The sequence below is a fragment of the Notothenia coriiceps genome, unplaced genomic scaffold, assembly GCF_000735185.1.
Source record: "Notothenia coriiceps isolate Sejong01 unplaced genomic scaffold, NC01 NC01_scaffold00015798, whole genome shotgun sequence".
Lineage (NCBI taxonomy): Eukaryota > Metazoa > Chordata > Actinopteri > Perciformes > Nototheniidae > Notothenia > Notothenia coriiceps.
Window position 1 is genome coordinate 409,223 of NW_011348499.1, and position 14,816 is coordinate 424,038.

Genomic DNA, 14,816 nt, shown 5'->3' on the forward strand with positions numbered 1-14,816 from the left:
ATATATATGCAGCTTAACAGGAGCAAATAAAATATAACGACATTTTACCTAATAAGACCTTATTGTCGGTGATCAACACTGCAATATATTCACGACTATCGTCTCTATGTGTTACTATAGGCCTAAATTATTTTCTGAAATAACCACAATACATTAAATAGAAAAGTTGTAATGTCTATGTCGGTGAATAAGTTCCAGGTTTGGTCCAATACTCAAAACGATCACTTGAAATTAAAACGCGTTTTTAACTAAGCCCAGAATAGCAGAATGTATCCAATTAGCTCCACATAATGTTGCGCGAGACTCCGTTAATGACCGCTACCTCGTTAACTGGAAAATCAGACACGTGTCAAAGGACTGCAAATACTGCAACAATACTTCGACTTTTAACATTTCACATGGCTTTTACACTGCGGGGGTTGTTATATTTACAGCATGCTTACATGTGTAAATATGTTTCAACAACCCACAGCGGAGTGTCTGTGGGAGAATGTAATGACTTCTTTAGTCCTCCAACGTGAAGTCTGGGTGACAAGGGGACTTCAATTACAACCTCGGAGAGACCTCTGCTTAAATTATTCAGCACGGACAAGATTCACAGCGATAAACCGACGGGGAAAATTAACTCTGGTGTGTGAGTGTGTGTGTCTGTGTGTGAGGGAAGCAGCGGATACACGTCTTGTTTCAGTTATTTGACTGAATCCAATAAATATCGACTGTCTTAATAACACTAAATGTTAAATGAAATTTGAAGAAATCGATGTGTTGAAGCTTAGCAGGTGGGTATCACTAACGTTAATTTGTCTGATAATTTCTGTTTATAGTTTCAGCCCCCTGTAATGAAGGCTTCTGAGCATATAGCTGCAGGTGCACTCAACACATAGCATTTTAAACTTATTAACAAAAGTATCAATGCTTAACAATACAAAACAGCATGATGTATTCATCAGTTAAAGAAAAATATACAATTTTGCACGAACGTTAAAGATAAAAGACGTGTCCATAAAAATATAAATTAGAATTGACCTCAAATGAAGATGTACTTAAAACACTTTTTATTTATTCCACTCTCAATTTTAATTTACAAATTATGTTACCAATTGACTTAACCTTGTGTTAGATTTATAAATTTGAAATGGGGAAAATCACAATTAAAACTGATTTATATTTATAAGAATAAGGCAGATAACAGACTGCGTAAAAATGTAGAATAAATAATACTTGCTGTCAATTAGAGAAAAAACGCTGCAATTACAGACCATTTGATAGATGAGGAAAATCACGGAAAACATAATCAAATTAAAACATGACAAAAAACCGAGATTTATCTGCAGAAAACAAGTGGGTCTAAAGTTAAAGGCTGCTCACACTGTGCCAACACTCCTAATCCTCAAAACGCACCGAGCGAAAAGACGGCTAAAGACCAACACAGAATTTGTTTTACGGCTGGCTTAGAGAGTGTACACTGGAATCTGCCCGTATAAACCGAAAGGGTTTTGTTTTCCTGTGTCGAAATGGGAGCAGAGGACAGCTCCGCGCACCTCGATGCTGCCGAGGCGGACTGGAGCTCCTCTGATCTGATTGGCTGCCGGGACTGACAGCTCTGCACATGATTGCAGGAGCAGAAGCCCGACCCCCTTTCACTCTTGCTAAAGGAACCATTCATAAACTACACAAGTCCAGCTCACAGCTGAGTGTGGACGAAAAGTGAGCACAGAGGAGAGACTAACTGCAAGAGGAGATGAGTCACAGACGATGTTTTTAGCCTTTAGCGTCTGCAGCCCAGGACACGGATGGTGACCCTCCACCCGAATATGACTTTACCTAACGCTGCTGATGAGTTGGACTGATATTTAGCAGGCTAATAGGTTGCATCCCTATCCGTTTCCTCCTCCTCACACTGACGTCCATCCGCTGCTTTCAGCCAAATAACTTTTGATTATACACTTTTTGCTGCACAGGGAAGCGCTTGCCTCTGGCTTTACCGGTAAGCGTTGGATCCTTCAACCTATTGCGACTCCCCGGTGTACAGCCCGGACCTGTGCCCCAACATGATAGCGACGCAGGCAAAGCTGGTTTACCAGCTCAACAAATACAACAACGAGAGATGCCAAGCTCGCAAAGCGGCCATTGCGAAGACTATAAGGGAGGTTTGTAAAGTGGTGTCGGATGTCCTGAAGGAGGTGGAAGTGCAGGAGCCCCGGTTTATCAGCTCCCTTAGTGAGATAGATGCACGCTTTGAGGGGATGGAGGTCATCTCCCCCAATGAGTTTGAGGTGGTGCTTTACCTCAACCAAATGGGGGTGTTCAACTTCGTGGATGACGGCTCCTTGCCCGGCTGCGCGGTGCTGAAGCTGAGTGATGGCCGTAAAAGGAGCATGTCGCTGTGGGTCGAGTTCATCACCGCCTCGGGCTACCTCTCCGCCAGAAAGATCCGCTCCAGGTTTCAGACTCTGGTGGCGCAGGCCGTGGATAAATGCAGCTACCGCGACGTGGTAAAGATGGTGGCGGACACCAGCGAGGTCAGACTAAGGATCAGGGAGAGGTATGTGGTGCAGATCACCCCCGCGTTCAAGTGCACTGGGATTTGGCCTAGAAGTGCAGCTCAGTGGCCCATGCCCCACATCCCATGGCCCGGTCCTAACCGGGTAGCAGAATGCAAAGCTGAGGGTTTTAATCTACTCTCCAAAGAGTGCTACTCTTTGACGGGGAAGCAGAGCTCTGCAGAGAGCGACGCCTGGGTTCTGCAGTTCAGCGAGGCCGAGAACAGGCTGCTGATGGCCGGCTGCAGGAAGAAGTGTCTGTCGGTGCTGAAGACTTTGAGGGACCGTCACCTAGAGCTGCCGGGACAGCCGCTGCAAAACTACCACATGAAGACCCTGCTGCTGTACGAGTGCGAGAAACACCCGAGAGAGACCGACTGGGACGAGTCCTGCCTCGGAGACCGACTGAACGGCATCCTGTTGCAGCTCATATCCTGCCTGCAATGCCGCAGATGTCCCCACTACTTCTTGCCAAACTTGGACTTGTTTCAGGGAAAGCCTCACTCAGCCCTGGAGGCTGCTGCGAAGCAGGCATGGAGACTAGCGAGGGAAATCCTCACCAATGCTAAAAGTTTGGACAAACTATAAAGTGATTGTCGACACAGAGCCGAGAGACATTTTGGGATAAAACTTAAGACAAGGACAAAGATCACTCTGCAACTGATTCTCCAAGCAATGTGAACAAAAAAAAAAATCAGTAAGAAAATAATGCAGCGAGCAAACCACAAAACCATTTTTAAATGGAGCAATTGGGCCACTGCCAGAGACAAAGTGAAGGTACATTTTCAGATAAATGTAATAACTTTTAGTTGTCTTCTTTAAATGTTTTCACAAAGTGAAGAAACTTTTATTTAAATATATGCACAAAATCGTTAAGTGAAAGAATACAATGTAGCGTGCCAAGTTCCGTTTTTTCATTATGTGACTTTAAAAAGAAATGTTAATAAAAATGTTGCAAATTAAATTACAACTTGGCCTCGTGTCTTGACGTGTTTTGACAGCTGAGGTGACAGGCGAAGCTGTTGCATTTTATTGTTGCTATTGTCTGGTGAAGAGTCATTCAATTATTCATTTTGACGAAAGATAGTTGACGTGTGCTTAACACTCAATGTTCAAGGTTTTTTATTTTTGTCATACGAACATAGCTACAGTGTATAGTTATGCCGATGAAAATCTTAGGTCACAGGCTTCTCCAACAGTGCAACACAATAACACAGATAAACAGAGAAATACTGGGGAAATAATTGCTTTTGCTAAATTTAAAAGAAGGAATGTGCACAGCCAGCTTCGGGCCATACGTTATTTTCACAGCGTCACAGGCTCTAAAGGATTTTCGAATGAATGTAAATCAACGGACTCGTGTTAATATATAGGCCCGGGAGCTTCTCTGTTTAAACAGCAGCAGCAGCAGCACGGGGCCTGCAGCAAAACTAAAGCCTTAATCTGATTTATGAGTTATATTTTGGATAACACCGTGTATCATCGGCAATAGGCTACGACTCCATTATTGTCATGTTAATATAAATGGATACTCATATAAATATGAAATTGAAATAAATGAAGATGCTTTCAAAATTAAGAACTCTAAAAACAAAACTACACATATTTGCAAAAAAAATTGACCATTTTTACACACTGTTAAACTGAACAAACACAACCACCTGTGGGTCAGCATTCTTCTTCTGTAGTCAACATGAGGCCAGTGCTGGAACTAACGACCTGATTTACCCATAGTCGTCCTTACTCGTCCACATTTTCTAACCATATTAACTTGCAATTGTACTTTTTTAAAATCGTTTTACGAAAGAAAAAAATTGCTACACGACGTTTAATAATGGGAAGGCCTGATCCATGTGGCATTAAGTTTAACCCATAAAGACATTTGGTTAATTTGTTAATTAATTACAAAAAACTGTTTCACTACGAAACAATATGATATGCTTTAGTTTTGTTGAATTTAGGGTACTTTACAATACATCAAGAAAAAAGACAGTTGTTTTATATTCAATAACAAAATAGTGGTAAGACAAAAAAAAATCATGCAAACGAAATCTTCAAAATGTTAATTCAAATAAGTCACGTTCTAACTTCAACAACCGATGGATATAACATTGTTGTTCTTCTTCACAATTAAAAAATGTTAAGATAAAGTTGGAAATGCACAACAAATACCTTTTTGCTCTATAAAAAAAAAACCACACACACACACAAACACACTTGTAGATAGAGCTATAACTCATGCATTCACCAGCCTGCATGAAGCATTTACCGGCACATACGACATGGCTTCAATACGTTAATATGAGACGTGAATGGAGCTCGGGTCTCTTACCTTTGGATCGATGGCCTTGAAGCTCGGATCGTCTTCGTCCACCTCGAAGTAGAGCTCGGAGGGGGTGATGGACAGGGTGCCTTTCACCACCACAGCCGGAGCCACCAGCTGGGCACTGGTGCTCAGGTTTACCGGGCCTGCAGGACACACAGGCGGGTCAGAGAAACACGCAAAGAGTACTCCTCTCCGAGTTGGCACATACGGTTGTTTTACGGAGTAAAGGTAAACATTTAAACTCAATAAGGGATCGCAGAGCTGCTGGCTGTTTGCCTACAACGATAATAGTTAGAAACCGTGTGAGCCTTCAATCCTGGACATGGGTAATCTTTTAAGAAAACATGATAAGTGAAGAAACAACAAGCAATAAACAGCCATGTTCTTTTAAAAGTTGAGACTGTTTCACGCAAGAACTACGTTTATATTAAAATATTTTGCATAGGAGTTGCAGGATGTTTAGCGAGGCTAAAGGGTAGGCTACGGCTACTTCAAACACCGTGTGTAGTTTACAAACAGCATTCTGCAATTATTCGATGAGTTAAAAATCACAACAAAAGCACGATATGGATAGGCCTACTGTTTAATATACTCGACAGTTCCCGAAATAAAATATCACAGGCCTTAGTATCCTAAACTCACAATGAATTACATGATAAAGATTGTCAAAGTTAGCGAAATAATTGTCAGTCACATTGCAGTGATTGCGGGCTGCTGGGTGAATCTCTGTTTAATCTCTCATCAATCTTAATTTATGCCAGTATGACAATGCGCCTCGGCTCAGGGGAGCAGTGAGTCTGCGGCTCCACATATGAGCCATTGTATCTGCAGATGCGCTGCGAAGAGATGAGGCTCGCAGCCCGGCCTGATTTCCCTGAGCACCCGCACACTCCGGATGGAATAAACACACACAGATATATATTCACTCCTCTGCCTCTCGCGAACCCCGAGAGAACTGACATGTTATCCGTGGGTTGAAATAACATTTTTTTGTTCCATTCAGTCAAAGACATTCAATTACACCTGGAGCAGACAGCTGCTTAAGAGGAGAAGCTGAACCTCTCCCTATACGATCCCTACTCTCTCGCAGTATACACATCACTTTATTAGACAGGATTCAACGTTTAATCCTATTGTCCTCCAGTTGCGTTGTTTTAATAGCTCTCTGAGCCCCATTAAAGCAGCTAAATCTGGTGAGCGCTGTCACTGCACATACAAAATGCGGATTACAGTGCAATCCGATTAGCAGACTATATTATATTTAATTAATATTCTTTAAATAGCAGACAGATCAAAAGCAACAATGGACTGACATCATCATGAGCTGGATTAAATATAATATAAGGTTGTATTCGAGTCATTTAATTAGTTTAAAGTCTCATAGGGAAGGTTTTATTGGGCAATGCAGCTTTTTCTTGATCAGATAATGTCCAATTCCAGGGTAAGCATTATCCTGGGATAAACTCAGCTACTGCAGGATAAAACATTTTGTAGAGAGGAGCTACTCATGCCTGTGTGTATATATGTTTGTGAAGCACACCTCCAGTGGCACACATAAAAGGAGAGTACATGTGTTTTCATCAACACATAGTGGTGCTATAATAAAACAGTTTTCCAGAGGCACTGCCGGCTAAGGCTTTCTTTAAAAGACGTTTATCCCCAAGTAAGGAGGAGTCTGCAATGCTACAAGTATATAAAAAAGGCTACTATGATATGAAAAGTGATATTTAGCACATTATTCAGTACAGGTAAACAGTGGAGCTGCATGTGTTGGATATTAAGCAATTTGAAAATGACAGCATGCTTCTTTATTTTGTCTGGGCTGCAGGACAGGGAGGGGTGAGAAATAGGGAGAGGTGAAGAAGATGAGCTGTTACTTAACCTGTAAAGTTCTCCAGGTCCTTCTCCTCTGGAGAAGACAGAGTGTCATCGTCTCCGTCGAGTGACGTCTCACTCTCAGAGTTTTGATTTCCCAGAGCCTGACTTCTGATGGACTGCTTTCCTTTGAGAATATCTTCCTCGGATGCTGCAGTGGGGAAAGGCTTTTATTTTTATTTTTGTCTTAATGCATGTTATATAGAGTGTTCAATATATTTCACATTAGGTTGTAGGTCTAGAAAGACATGTTAACTTTATTTTAGTGCAGATTTGACGGCTTGCATATTTCAATTATCACATTTGAGCAGAATTAGTTTTTAACTAAAACCAAGCGGCTAAAACATCTTCTCTGCATAAAACAAATTATACAAACAGTAAACAATGAGTGGAAATGTCAATTAAATTGAGAATTAAAAAGCAGTTTTGCTCTAATACGAGCTATCAGCTCTATTTATTTTATTTATCTGCTGCCCTTTTTTAAACTTCAGCTAGGCTACGAGTGTGCATGTAGTGTTAAATAAAAAGAAGACTGTCCATTCAAACCATTATTATCATAATATTAACAAAGCTATATTCTCAGAATTGCTTTAATTTACAAACAATAAAATGCACATTGATTTGAGTAAAGTATTTTAGGTTATGAACACATTATCTTGGAATATTATTCCTGTCAGGTAGTAAAACTATTTGAAAAGTCCATCAGCACTGCTTTTAAACCTACATCAGTGAGGAGCAATGTTGACCTGTGTTGCATTGCCAGATTTGCAGATATACGTGCAAGCAGACAAACTGAAAACGAGGCACACCAAAGTCTAACCTAATCCTAACATTTAATGCATTTTGCCATTAGAAAGCATCCAATCAGACACCATTTTACAAATTGTTAGTCAAAATCAATTTTTGTTAAACAAAGGTCGCACACTTCCAATTTTGAGTTCAACTCAATGTGACTTCAGGTTCCAACTGGATTATTTAAGAAAAATGGCAATCTGCAAACATTTACGGAGCCTTGCATTCCCCAGAGGTGCATGGTAAAGATCCACAGACACAAGTCCACAGCACAGCTCTCTGTAAACATAGCTGGCAATATAAAGTGCGCTTTCGCTGCTTCTGTGCAGGTTTCTAATGCAGCATATCTAAAAACACAGTTTCAATCATCCGGTTAGACGCTAAACATAAAACTAATACCTAGTGGATTTTTTTTAATCATCACCTGAGGGGAAATAAATTGCACTTCCTGGAAATGCACACTCGTGTCATGTGGCTATATACGTTGAAACTACCAGCCAGGATAAAAAATCTCTTGTCATGGAAAATATGCAGCTCGGTGATATTTAGAATGGTCTTCCTGTAATTAAGCCTCCCTGGAGGATTCTTTAGTTAGCAGCACCGAAATTACTACCAGCTCCTCTAATACGTACCACATGCCATTGTATTCACACCAGGCAAGTGGACAGGGGACTTATCATGAGCTTCAAATACGGACATGTTTGAACTTCTTTGCATTTCACTGTAAACATGCTCAGTAATTCTCACCCCAATTTGCAAGTAGTGTACGTCTAACATCAGTATCAAACATTAGAAAAACAGTCTGTTGTAACTAAACCTCATAATTGTCTGGTCAATGCTCCTTCTAAAGTACAAGTTAAAAATAGTTCCTCAGTATACACTGAAGGAAGTGCAACCAAAATATCGACCAGTCAGCTTGTTGTTGGGCTGAGTCTTTGAGAACAGCAAGAAAAAAAGCTATTTTCACCAGAGTTATGACACACATAAAATAAATGAGCTCATAAGTGACAGGCTACGTGCTAACTTCTCACTCGTTCATGCATACTGTTTATTTGTATTCTTCTTGTAGTTTGACAACTGAGGATTTTGGCAGTTTTGTACGTGTTCTATGTGTGTGTTTCAAGGGAATGTCCTAATTTTAGAGTTATCATTTGGTTTTAACCGTGGGTCTTTAACATGGCCGTGGTCCCTAAGGTGTTCTCAGTGCTACTGCAGGGGAGCTGCTGAATTATTGTCTGATAATGTTGTTTAAGATGTGTCTGAAAATACACATTGAGTAACATGAATCAAACATATTAGAAAGGATAAAAATGTCTATGTGTAAAAAAGGACCAAAACAATACATTTCCTCTTAAACAACATTTTTGATAGTCTTACATTTACCCATGGATCTTTGGGCAATGAAATGAGCAAGCTGGCCTGTGCTAAATCCCTGTGGAACTTATTTAAAGAATCAAACCAGTTAGCTAGAGCTAGGTATTACTATTTTAATAGTTTAGTAGTATAAGCACCATAAAAGGTATTTCCACAAATGACACTTAAAGATGCCGTACATGGTAATGTAACCCTTTTTCATATGCAACAACATTTTATACCTATAGCGCAGGGGTAACAACATAAGGAATCACAATTAAATGCTATACATTATATTAATATCTATGGCAGTGAAAACAATAGATACAACATTTAGAGGGAAACTCCGAACAATTACTCACTGTTTAAAACATCATTTAAATTAAAGCACTATTTAAAAAGATTATCATGATAAACAATCCATGCAAAGAACAGGCGTGCCACATTAACAGAAATCCGGCAGTGCACTTCAACCTCATCACTCAACACGCAGGGAACACAAACGTGCATAAATCCCAACAGGTTACACTTTTTTCCTAGACCCCATTTCCCGACTGAGAGGTTCAACTACCTGCTTATACAACTCAAGGCATGCATGGTCGCAGCAATTAAATTGTCAAAATTAACAAATTTGTTTTTAACGGGAGCCTAGCCAGGAGTGTGGTCACGAGGCGAGTATTGATTACCAGAACAGAGACATTAGTCTTCAGGTATTTACTCTGCCACCTCTGGTACACAGGCCCTGGACCAGACCAAATCAATCCCCAGAAAAGATGGTTCTTTCCAGGCAAATACAGAAAAGCCAACTCAAGCCTACTGGCAGCCACACACTCTCCTGTGGAAATCGTCTTGGCGCAGTATGAATGATAACAGTTGTCCTACTATTAATGCAGAAATTCACATTTTCCTCCATGTAAATGAAAAGATGTACATTTCCCCCTTGTAAAAAAAAAAAAGAGGAGAAAATACCACATTGTCACAATAGATCACCCAGTATAAAATGCTAAATATTTTCCACTGCTTCTAATTTTATAATCAAGCGTGAGATTTCAGAAGTGCAGCCACAAGTAGCTAGAAAACAAGAGTAAATTCAGGCTTGATCTCATACTAAATATTTTCTTAGGGGGTTAGACTGCATTCTCCCCTCTGCATCTGATGAATATAATTACAGCCAGATATGACCTTTGTGCTCTGTTTGAAAACTCAGCCCTGCATTCTCATCTTGAGCTGCACTTCCGTAACAAATGTCGGGTCGACTAAAACAAGACGAAAGGTTACATCAGAAAATGGATGCCGTCAGGCTTCAATGTCAAAGAGTTATTTTAATGATATATTCCCATACTTCAGCCCGGCAGTATACTCTCTTGAGGTAGCATACCCTTGCCACAACTGGCTGCTGGCTATTTTAACACAGACTTCACTTTGAAAGCAAATGTTTGCAGGAATTTGTCTTTCTTCCCCCGGTGAAAAAAAGCACATAAGCTGAAACCGTTTTGAATACAATTAAATACCAGACAAAACACCTGAATGACGAACTCATAGAAAGCTTTTAACACATTTTCATCAGCCAGAAGAAGTCAATAAGAGGGTAAAAAGTGATGTGTCTGTTTTCTGTCATGAACTAACTGAAGGGAAAACCAGGAGGAATTAAGATGGAAACAAAGTACATTTCAGAGGCTAGCTGCAGAAGAACAGCGAGCAGCTGGCTGCGTCTCCAGCTGCCTCCACACTGCAGCCATTACTGCACAACTCTCCCAGGATCCCCCACACTTATTGCTTTAATATCACATTTGTATTGACTTCTGTCACACCTGCTGTCTTTTGGAATGATGTCACATTTAAGGGGACTTTAACAGGTGACACATGGAGGACATTTTGGTCCAGAAATGGCCATTTATTTGAGGGAATCAAATATTGATCTGGTAAATGCAGCATGATGATGATTGCAAACCCTGATGTGTGTAGAATCATTATATTTGCAGATATCAGGGATTACATGCACTCTTGGAGAGAAATGCGACTCCTACTGCTAATGCAGCGACATGTGTCATTTAGATTTTGTGGGTATAAGGGACTCCTGGGAATGTTAAATTGTTCTCAGACGACGTTTATTGGAAATCAGCACCTGTCTTTATAGGGGAGTGCACAGAAACAATGAGAAATTGATCGTCCTATTTAAATTCTGGAGGAAAAAGTAATCAATGTGGTCAATTTACTACGGGAATATTGACAGAGTTTTTTTCAAACCAGATTACATTTTCTCACATCTTAAGGAGCTGCAAGTACAATGTGGACTCTATTTCAAATAAAAGCTTTGGTAGACATCACTTTGCGCTTCACAAGTTAAATAGTTAATCTGAAGGAGTAATACAACTCATGACATTACATTTAAAAATGTTATACACAACCCATATGATTTTGACTATGATAAGGAACATATTCTAACCTGTGATCAATCACAATATTATGCCAGTAAATGCATAACAGGCATAAATCCACAAATGACCTGTTGTTCCAATGCAAAAACATGAATAATAAAGAAATATTGCATACAAGTAAAGGAGGAAGTATGAATGCTACTTACCACTGATATCAGCCACTGTTATGCAGCAGAAAAAAAGAATGAACACATTTCATCTCAATTGAAGCCACTCATTTCAACTTTTTTTTTGACTAAGCATGCTGACACTCAGGGTGATTATTAGCCCAGCTTTGCATAATGGGAAGCAGAGTGTAAAAGGACCTTTGTGAAATTTAAATGAGTACTATTTTACAGTGTCTTGTGGTACAATAAATATTTTATTGCTACGGGCCGACTAACTTTTATTACCTTGTACCTGGTGCTACCACTAAGCGTGTGAGAAAAGGGAGTGCAGACAACAGGAGGGGATTGGTGGAGGGGACTGACCGTGTTCGGCCGCTGCTTTGAGCGTAGCCTCTGAGTGAGTGGATCCGGAGGGGTTCCTGATGAAGCGACGTCGCCGCCTTAAATCGTCCTCCCAGTAGTCCAGGCGCCAGAACTCCCTCGGCCGGCTGCAGCGAGACAGAGGTAGCACATGTGTTAGCAATTACCAGCCAACATGGTATAGCAGCCCAGCATTAGCACTCAGTCCGAGCAAGCAGACATAAAGACAGCATTGTGTTTGGGCATTTTTTTTTTTAACCCTCAGAATTACTCTTTAAAAACATTCACTTAAGACAAGTTTAGACCCCAAATCATTGTACTTGACAGTGACAGTATCTCCATGTCAGAGGATAAGGTGTTCCCTTTCATTGTTTTGTTTTCCCTCCTCTCTTTGAGAAGGTGAAGTGCACAAGGTACATCACAGTGGAATGAGCAAATGTCAGCGTGATCATTTTCCACACACACTTTTGTGGCACGTGCTTCCATTCCAGGCTCATTTCAAGCCCAGCAGGATGCCTCTTGTCAGGACTCATGGCTCGCAGGATAAGGAGAAGGCCATTACAAACATGGAGGGGGGGGGGATAGCATTACCAATATTAATCAATGTCTACAGCAGACATTTTTCTTTTGCAATTTAAATCTCCCTTTACAGGGCCCGGTCAGTAAATCATTCTGCTCAAGGAAAATAAAGTGTTAACTTTAAATGAGGGGACACTGCTACAGCATTGTGCATGTATACTGTGTCCCCGTCTATATAACATATCACTTTTATTTATTTAAGTTATTTAATTAAAATGTAATCTAAAATATTCATTACCCATGGCTTGGAGGCAAAACAAGGTTTAAGATTTTTTTTTCTAATTACATGAGCAATTGTTTATTTTCCAGTTTAATAGGTTTTGAATTTAAATGACTTTTAAGCCCAAAGCAGAGCTGTTCGTGTGTCATTAGGCGGCTCTAAAATGAACTTTTCATGTGTTAATGATTAACAACTCAGGTGGGGAGGGAAAACAACATGCACTCGGGTCTTCAGTGAGAGTAAATCCTGACTGTCTGACTCGAGTCAAACAGTCATTTTACTTGGACTAAATGTTCTCACGAGAAAAGCAAAGGAAAAAAGAACATTCTAGTACAGGCCTATCCTGGAGTTAGTTTTGTTAGTTTTTCGTCAAGGTTACACGTGTCTTAAAACATTGTGCAACAATTTACCAAGCTTTCGTGAAATACTGTAAATCTCTTTAATTCTGCAGGGAAGAGTACAAATTGAAAATAGGACACGCAGGTTCTACACTTTGATGAAAAATACAGTCAAATTAGATATGTGTTACCAATAAACCATGTGGGTTGTTTTATTTACCCTTTTATATAAGACAAAAGCAGCAAAAGGTAAACAATCTAAACAAATGTTGAAAGACGAAATACCAAGGTTTATCCAATACAACATATTTCTAAACCAATAAAAACAAAACCATCAGTAGTTTCCTATAAGTGGCTGCAGTGTGTCCTGTGAAGGTGTAGGAAGACACAGTTTATGGTTTCAGTGGAATAAGCTATGACGGGAGAACCCCAGCGTGCTTTATGTGATCTACTCTCCAACGCTGCTCTGGCCGGGGGCTCCTCACAAATCTTCAGTCCAACACCAATGATCACACAGGGGCCTCTAAAAGGGAAAGGAGCTTTACGCAAGAAAATAAATACAATTTCCAAACGGGTACTTAAAAGCCCCTGTTTGCCCTGGCTAATGAAAACCATTGATTATTTGATTTATCTGGACAAAAAAAATCTCAAAAGGAAGGATGACAAGCGATGAGTGGCTGCTCCTCATATCTCGAGTCTGGATGTAAAATGTAGTTCATAAAAGTCAGCCATAAGCTACAACTACCATAGGAGGAGATGATTGAGAATTGTATAAAATGGCATAAATGGGAATGTAAATTGCGTTATTTCCAGAATAGTGAATCAAGAGTGTGTGTTAATGCAAGTTGGAACGACACAAGGCGCGCAGGTCTGTGCGGGAGTAGATTTCTCGCCAGTGACAAAGACCGCGCTCCATGTTTGCCTCTGATAGTCTCTGAACGCAAATGGCCACTTCATCATCCTGCCTGCAATGGTATTCATCTATGAAAATAATTATCAAGGTTGTGCATGCCGCACAGCTCCGAATCAGGACGCACTCGTCTCTCATCTCACTGAAGAGGGGGGTCTGTCTGATTCACACAATACACATTAATCCATCAGGAGGCGAGTAATTAGTCAAAGCATGGGGGGGACCACCTCTGCCAGTCATATTCACCCAGCGCTCCATGAACAGGCGACAATGGGAGTCCTAATGATGGGGTGCGAGAAGAGGTGGACGCACGATGAAGGATACCTCGTCATCAATCCCCAACGAGTGCCGCCGTAACAAGAATGGAGATGTACGGCGCTATGCAACCCCCATACCGCACGCTGAGTGTGTTTCCACAAAGATGATAAATTATTCAGCGCTCATCCATCCTCCTAGGGCATCCATGGCACGATTTACTGAAGCGCCATTCTTCAAAATAACAACAATTAAAATAACAAAGGGCCAGCGTTGTGCTGCGGCTCAGGCCAACCACTTGTGTAATTAGTAATTAGTTCGGTCATAAAAGGTGTCTGGAAGAGCGGAGCCTTGTCTGATGATGAAAGGGGAGGGAGATGATTTGACAGAGAGAGTATCTTTTTTCTTTAAATCTGGGCAAAACATAGAAATATAACACTGCAAACTTTACATGAGAAGGCTCTGGGTGTGTGTATACTAAAGAGAATTTGTTGCCTTTTTAATGTAGACCACATTGGCTACTGAAACAGAGTCCGGACGAGTTTTATGTGAAGTAGTAAATAGTAATTACCTTTTTTCTTTTCCTTTTTTTAGACATCTTTTGGATGCTCTTCAGGGCTTTGGAGTTGTAAATTAAAGGAAGTTTACCAACACAGAGGATGAATGGGGAAGCTCAAGTTTCTCCTTTTATGTGCCACTGAAACTCTTTCTCCCGAATCA

At 40.5% G+C, this 14,816-nt stretch overlaps 2 protein-coding genes across 2 annotated transcripts in view; one reads left to right on the plus strand and one right to left on the minus strand.

The window, feature by feature from the left end:
* Positions 1-14,816, minus strand: part of lrba (LPS-responsive vesicle trafficking, beach and anchor containing) — a 192,058-nt gene that overhangs the window by 75,018 nt on the left and 102,224 nt on the right. The window contains 4 exon segments of the mRNA XM_010775549.1: positions 4,876-5,012; positions 6,752-6,895; positions 11,474-11,488; positions 11,798-11,922. Coding sequence (XP_010773851.1) covers positions 4,876-5,012; positions 6,752-6,895; positions 11,474-11,488; positions 11,798-11,922 — 421 coding nt within the window.
* Positions 1,708-3,493, plus strand: mab21l2 (mab-21-like 2). The gene has a single exon (XM_010775538.1). It carries the CDS (start codon positions 2,052-2,054, stop codon positions 3,129-3,131), a length of 1,080 nt encoding a protein of 359 aa, XP_010773840.1. The 5' UTR covers positions 1,708-2,051; the 3' UTR covers positions 3,132-3,493.

Coding starts and splice junctions, on each gene's coding strand:
- mab21l2 (XM_010775538.1), top strand. CDS start 2,052: ATGATAGCGACGCAGGCAAAGCTGGTTTACCAGCTCAACAAATACAAC.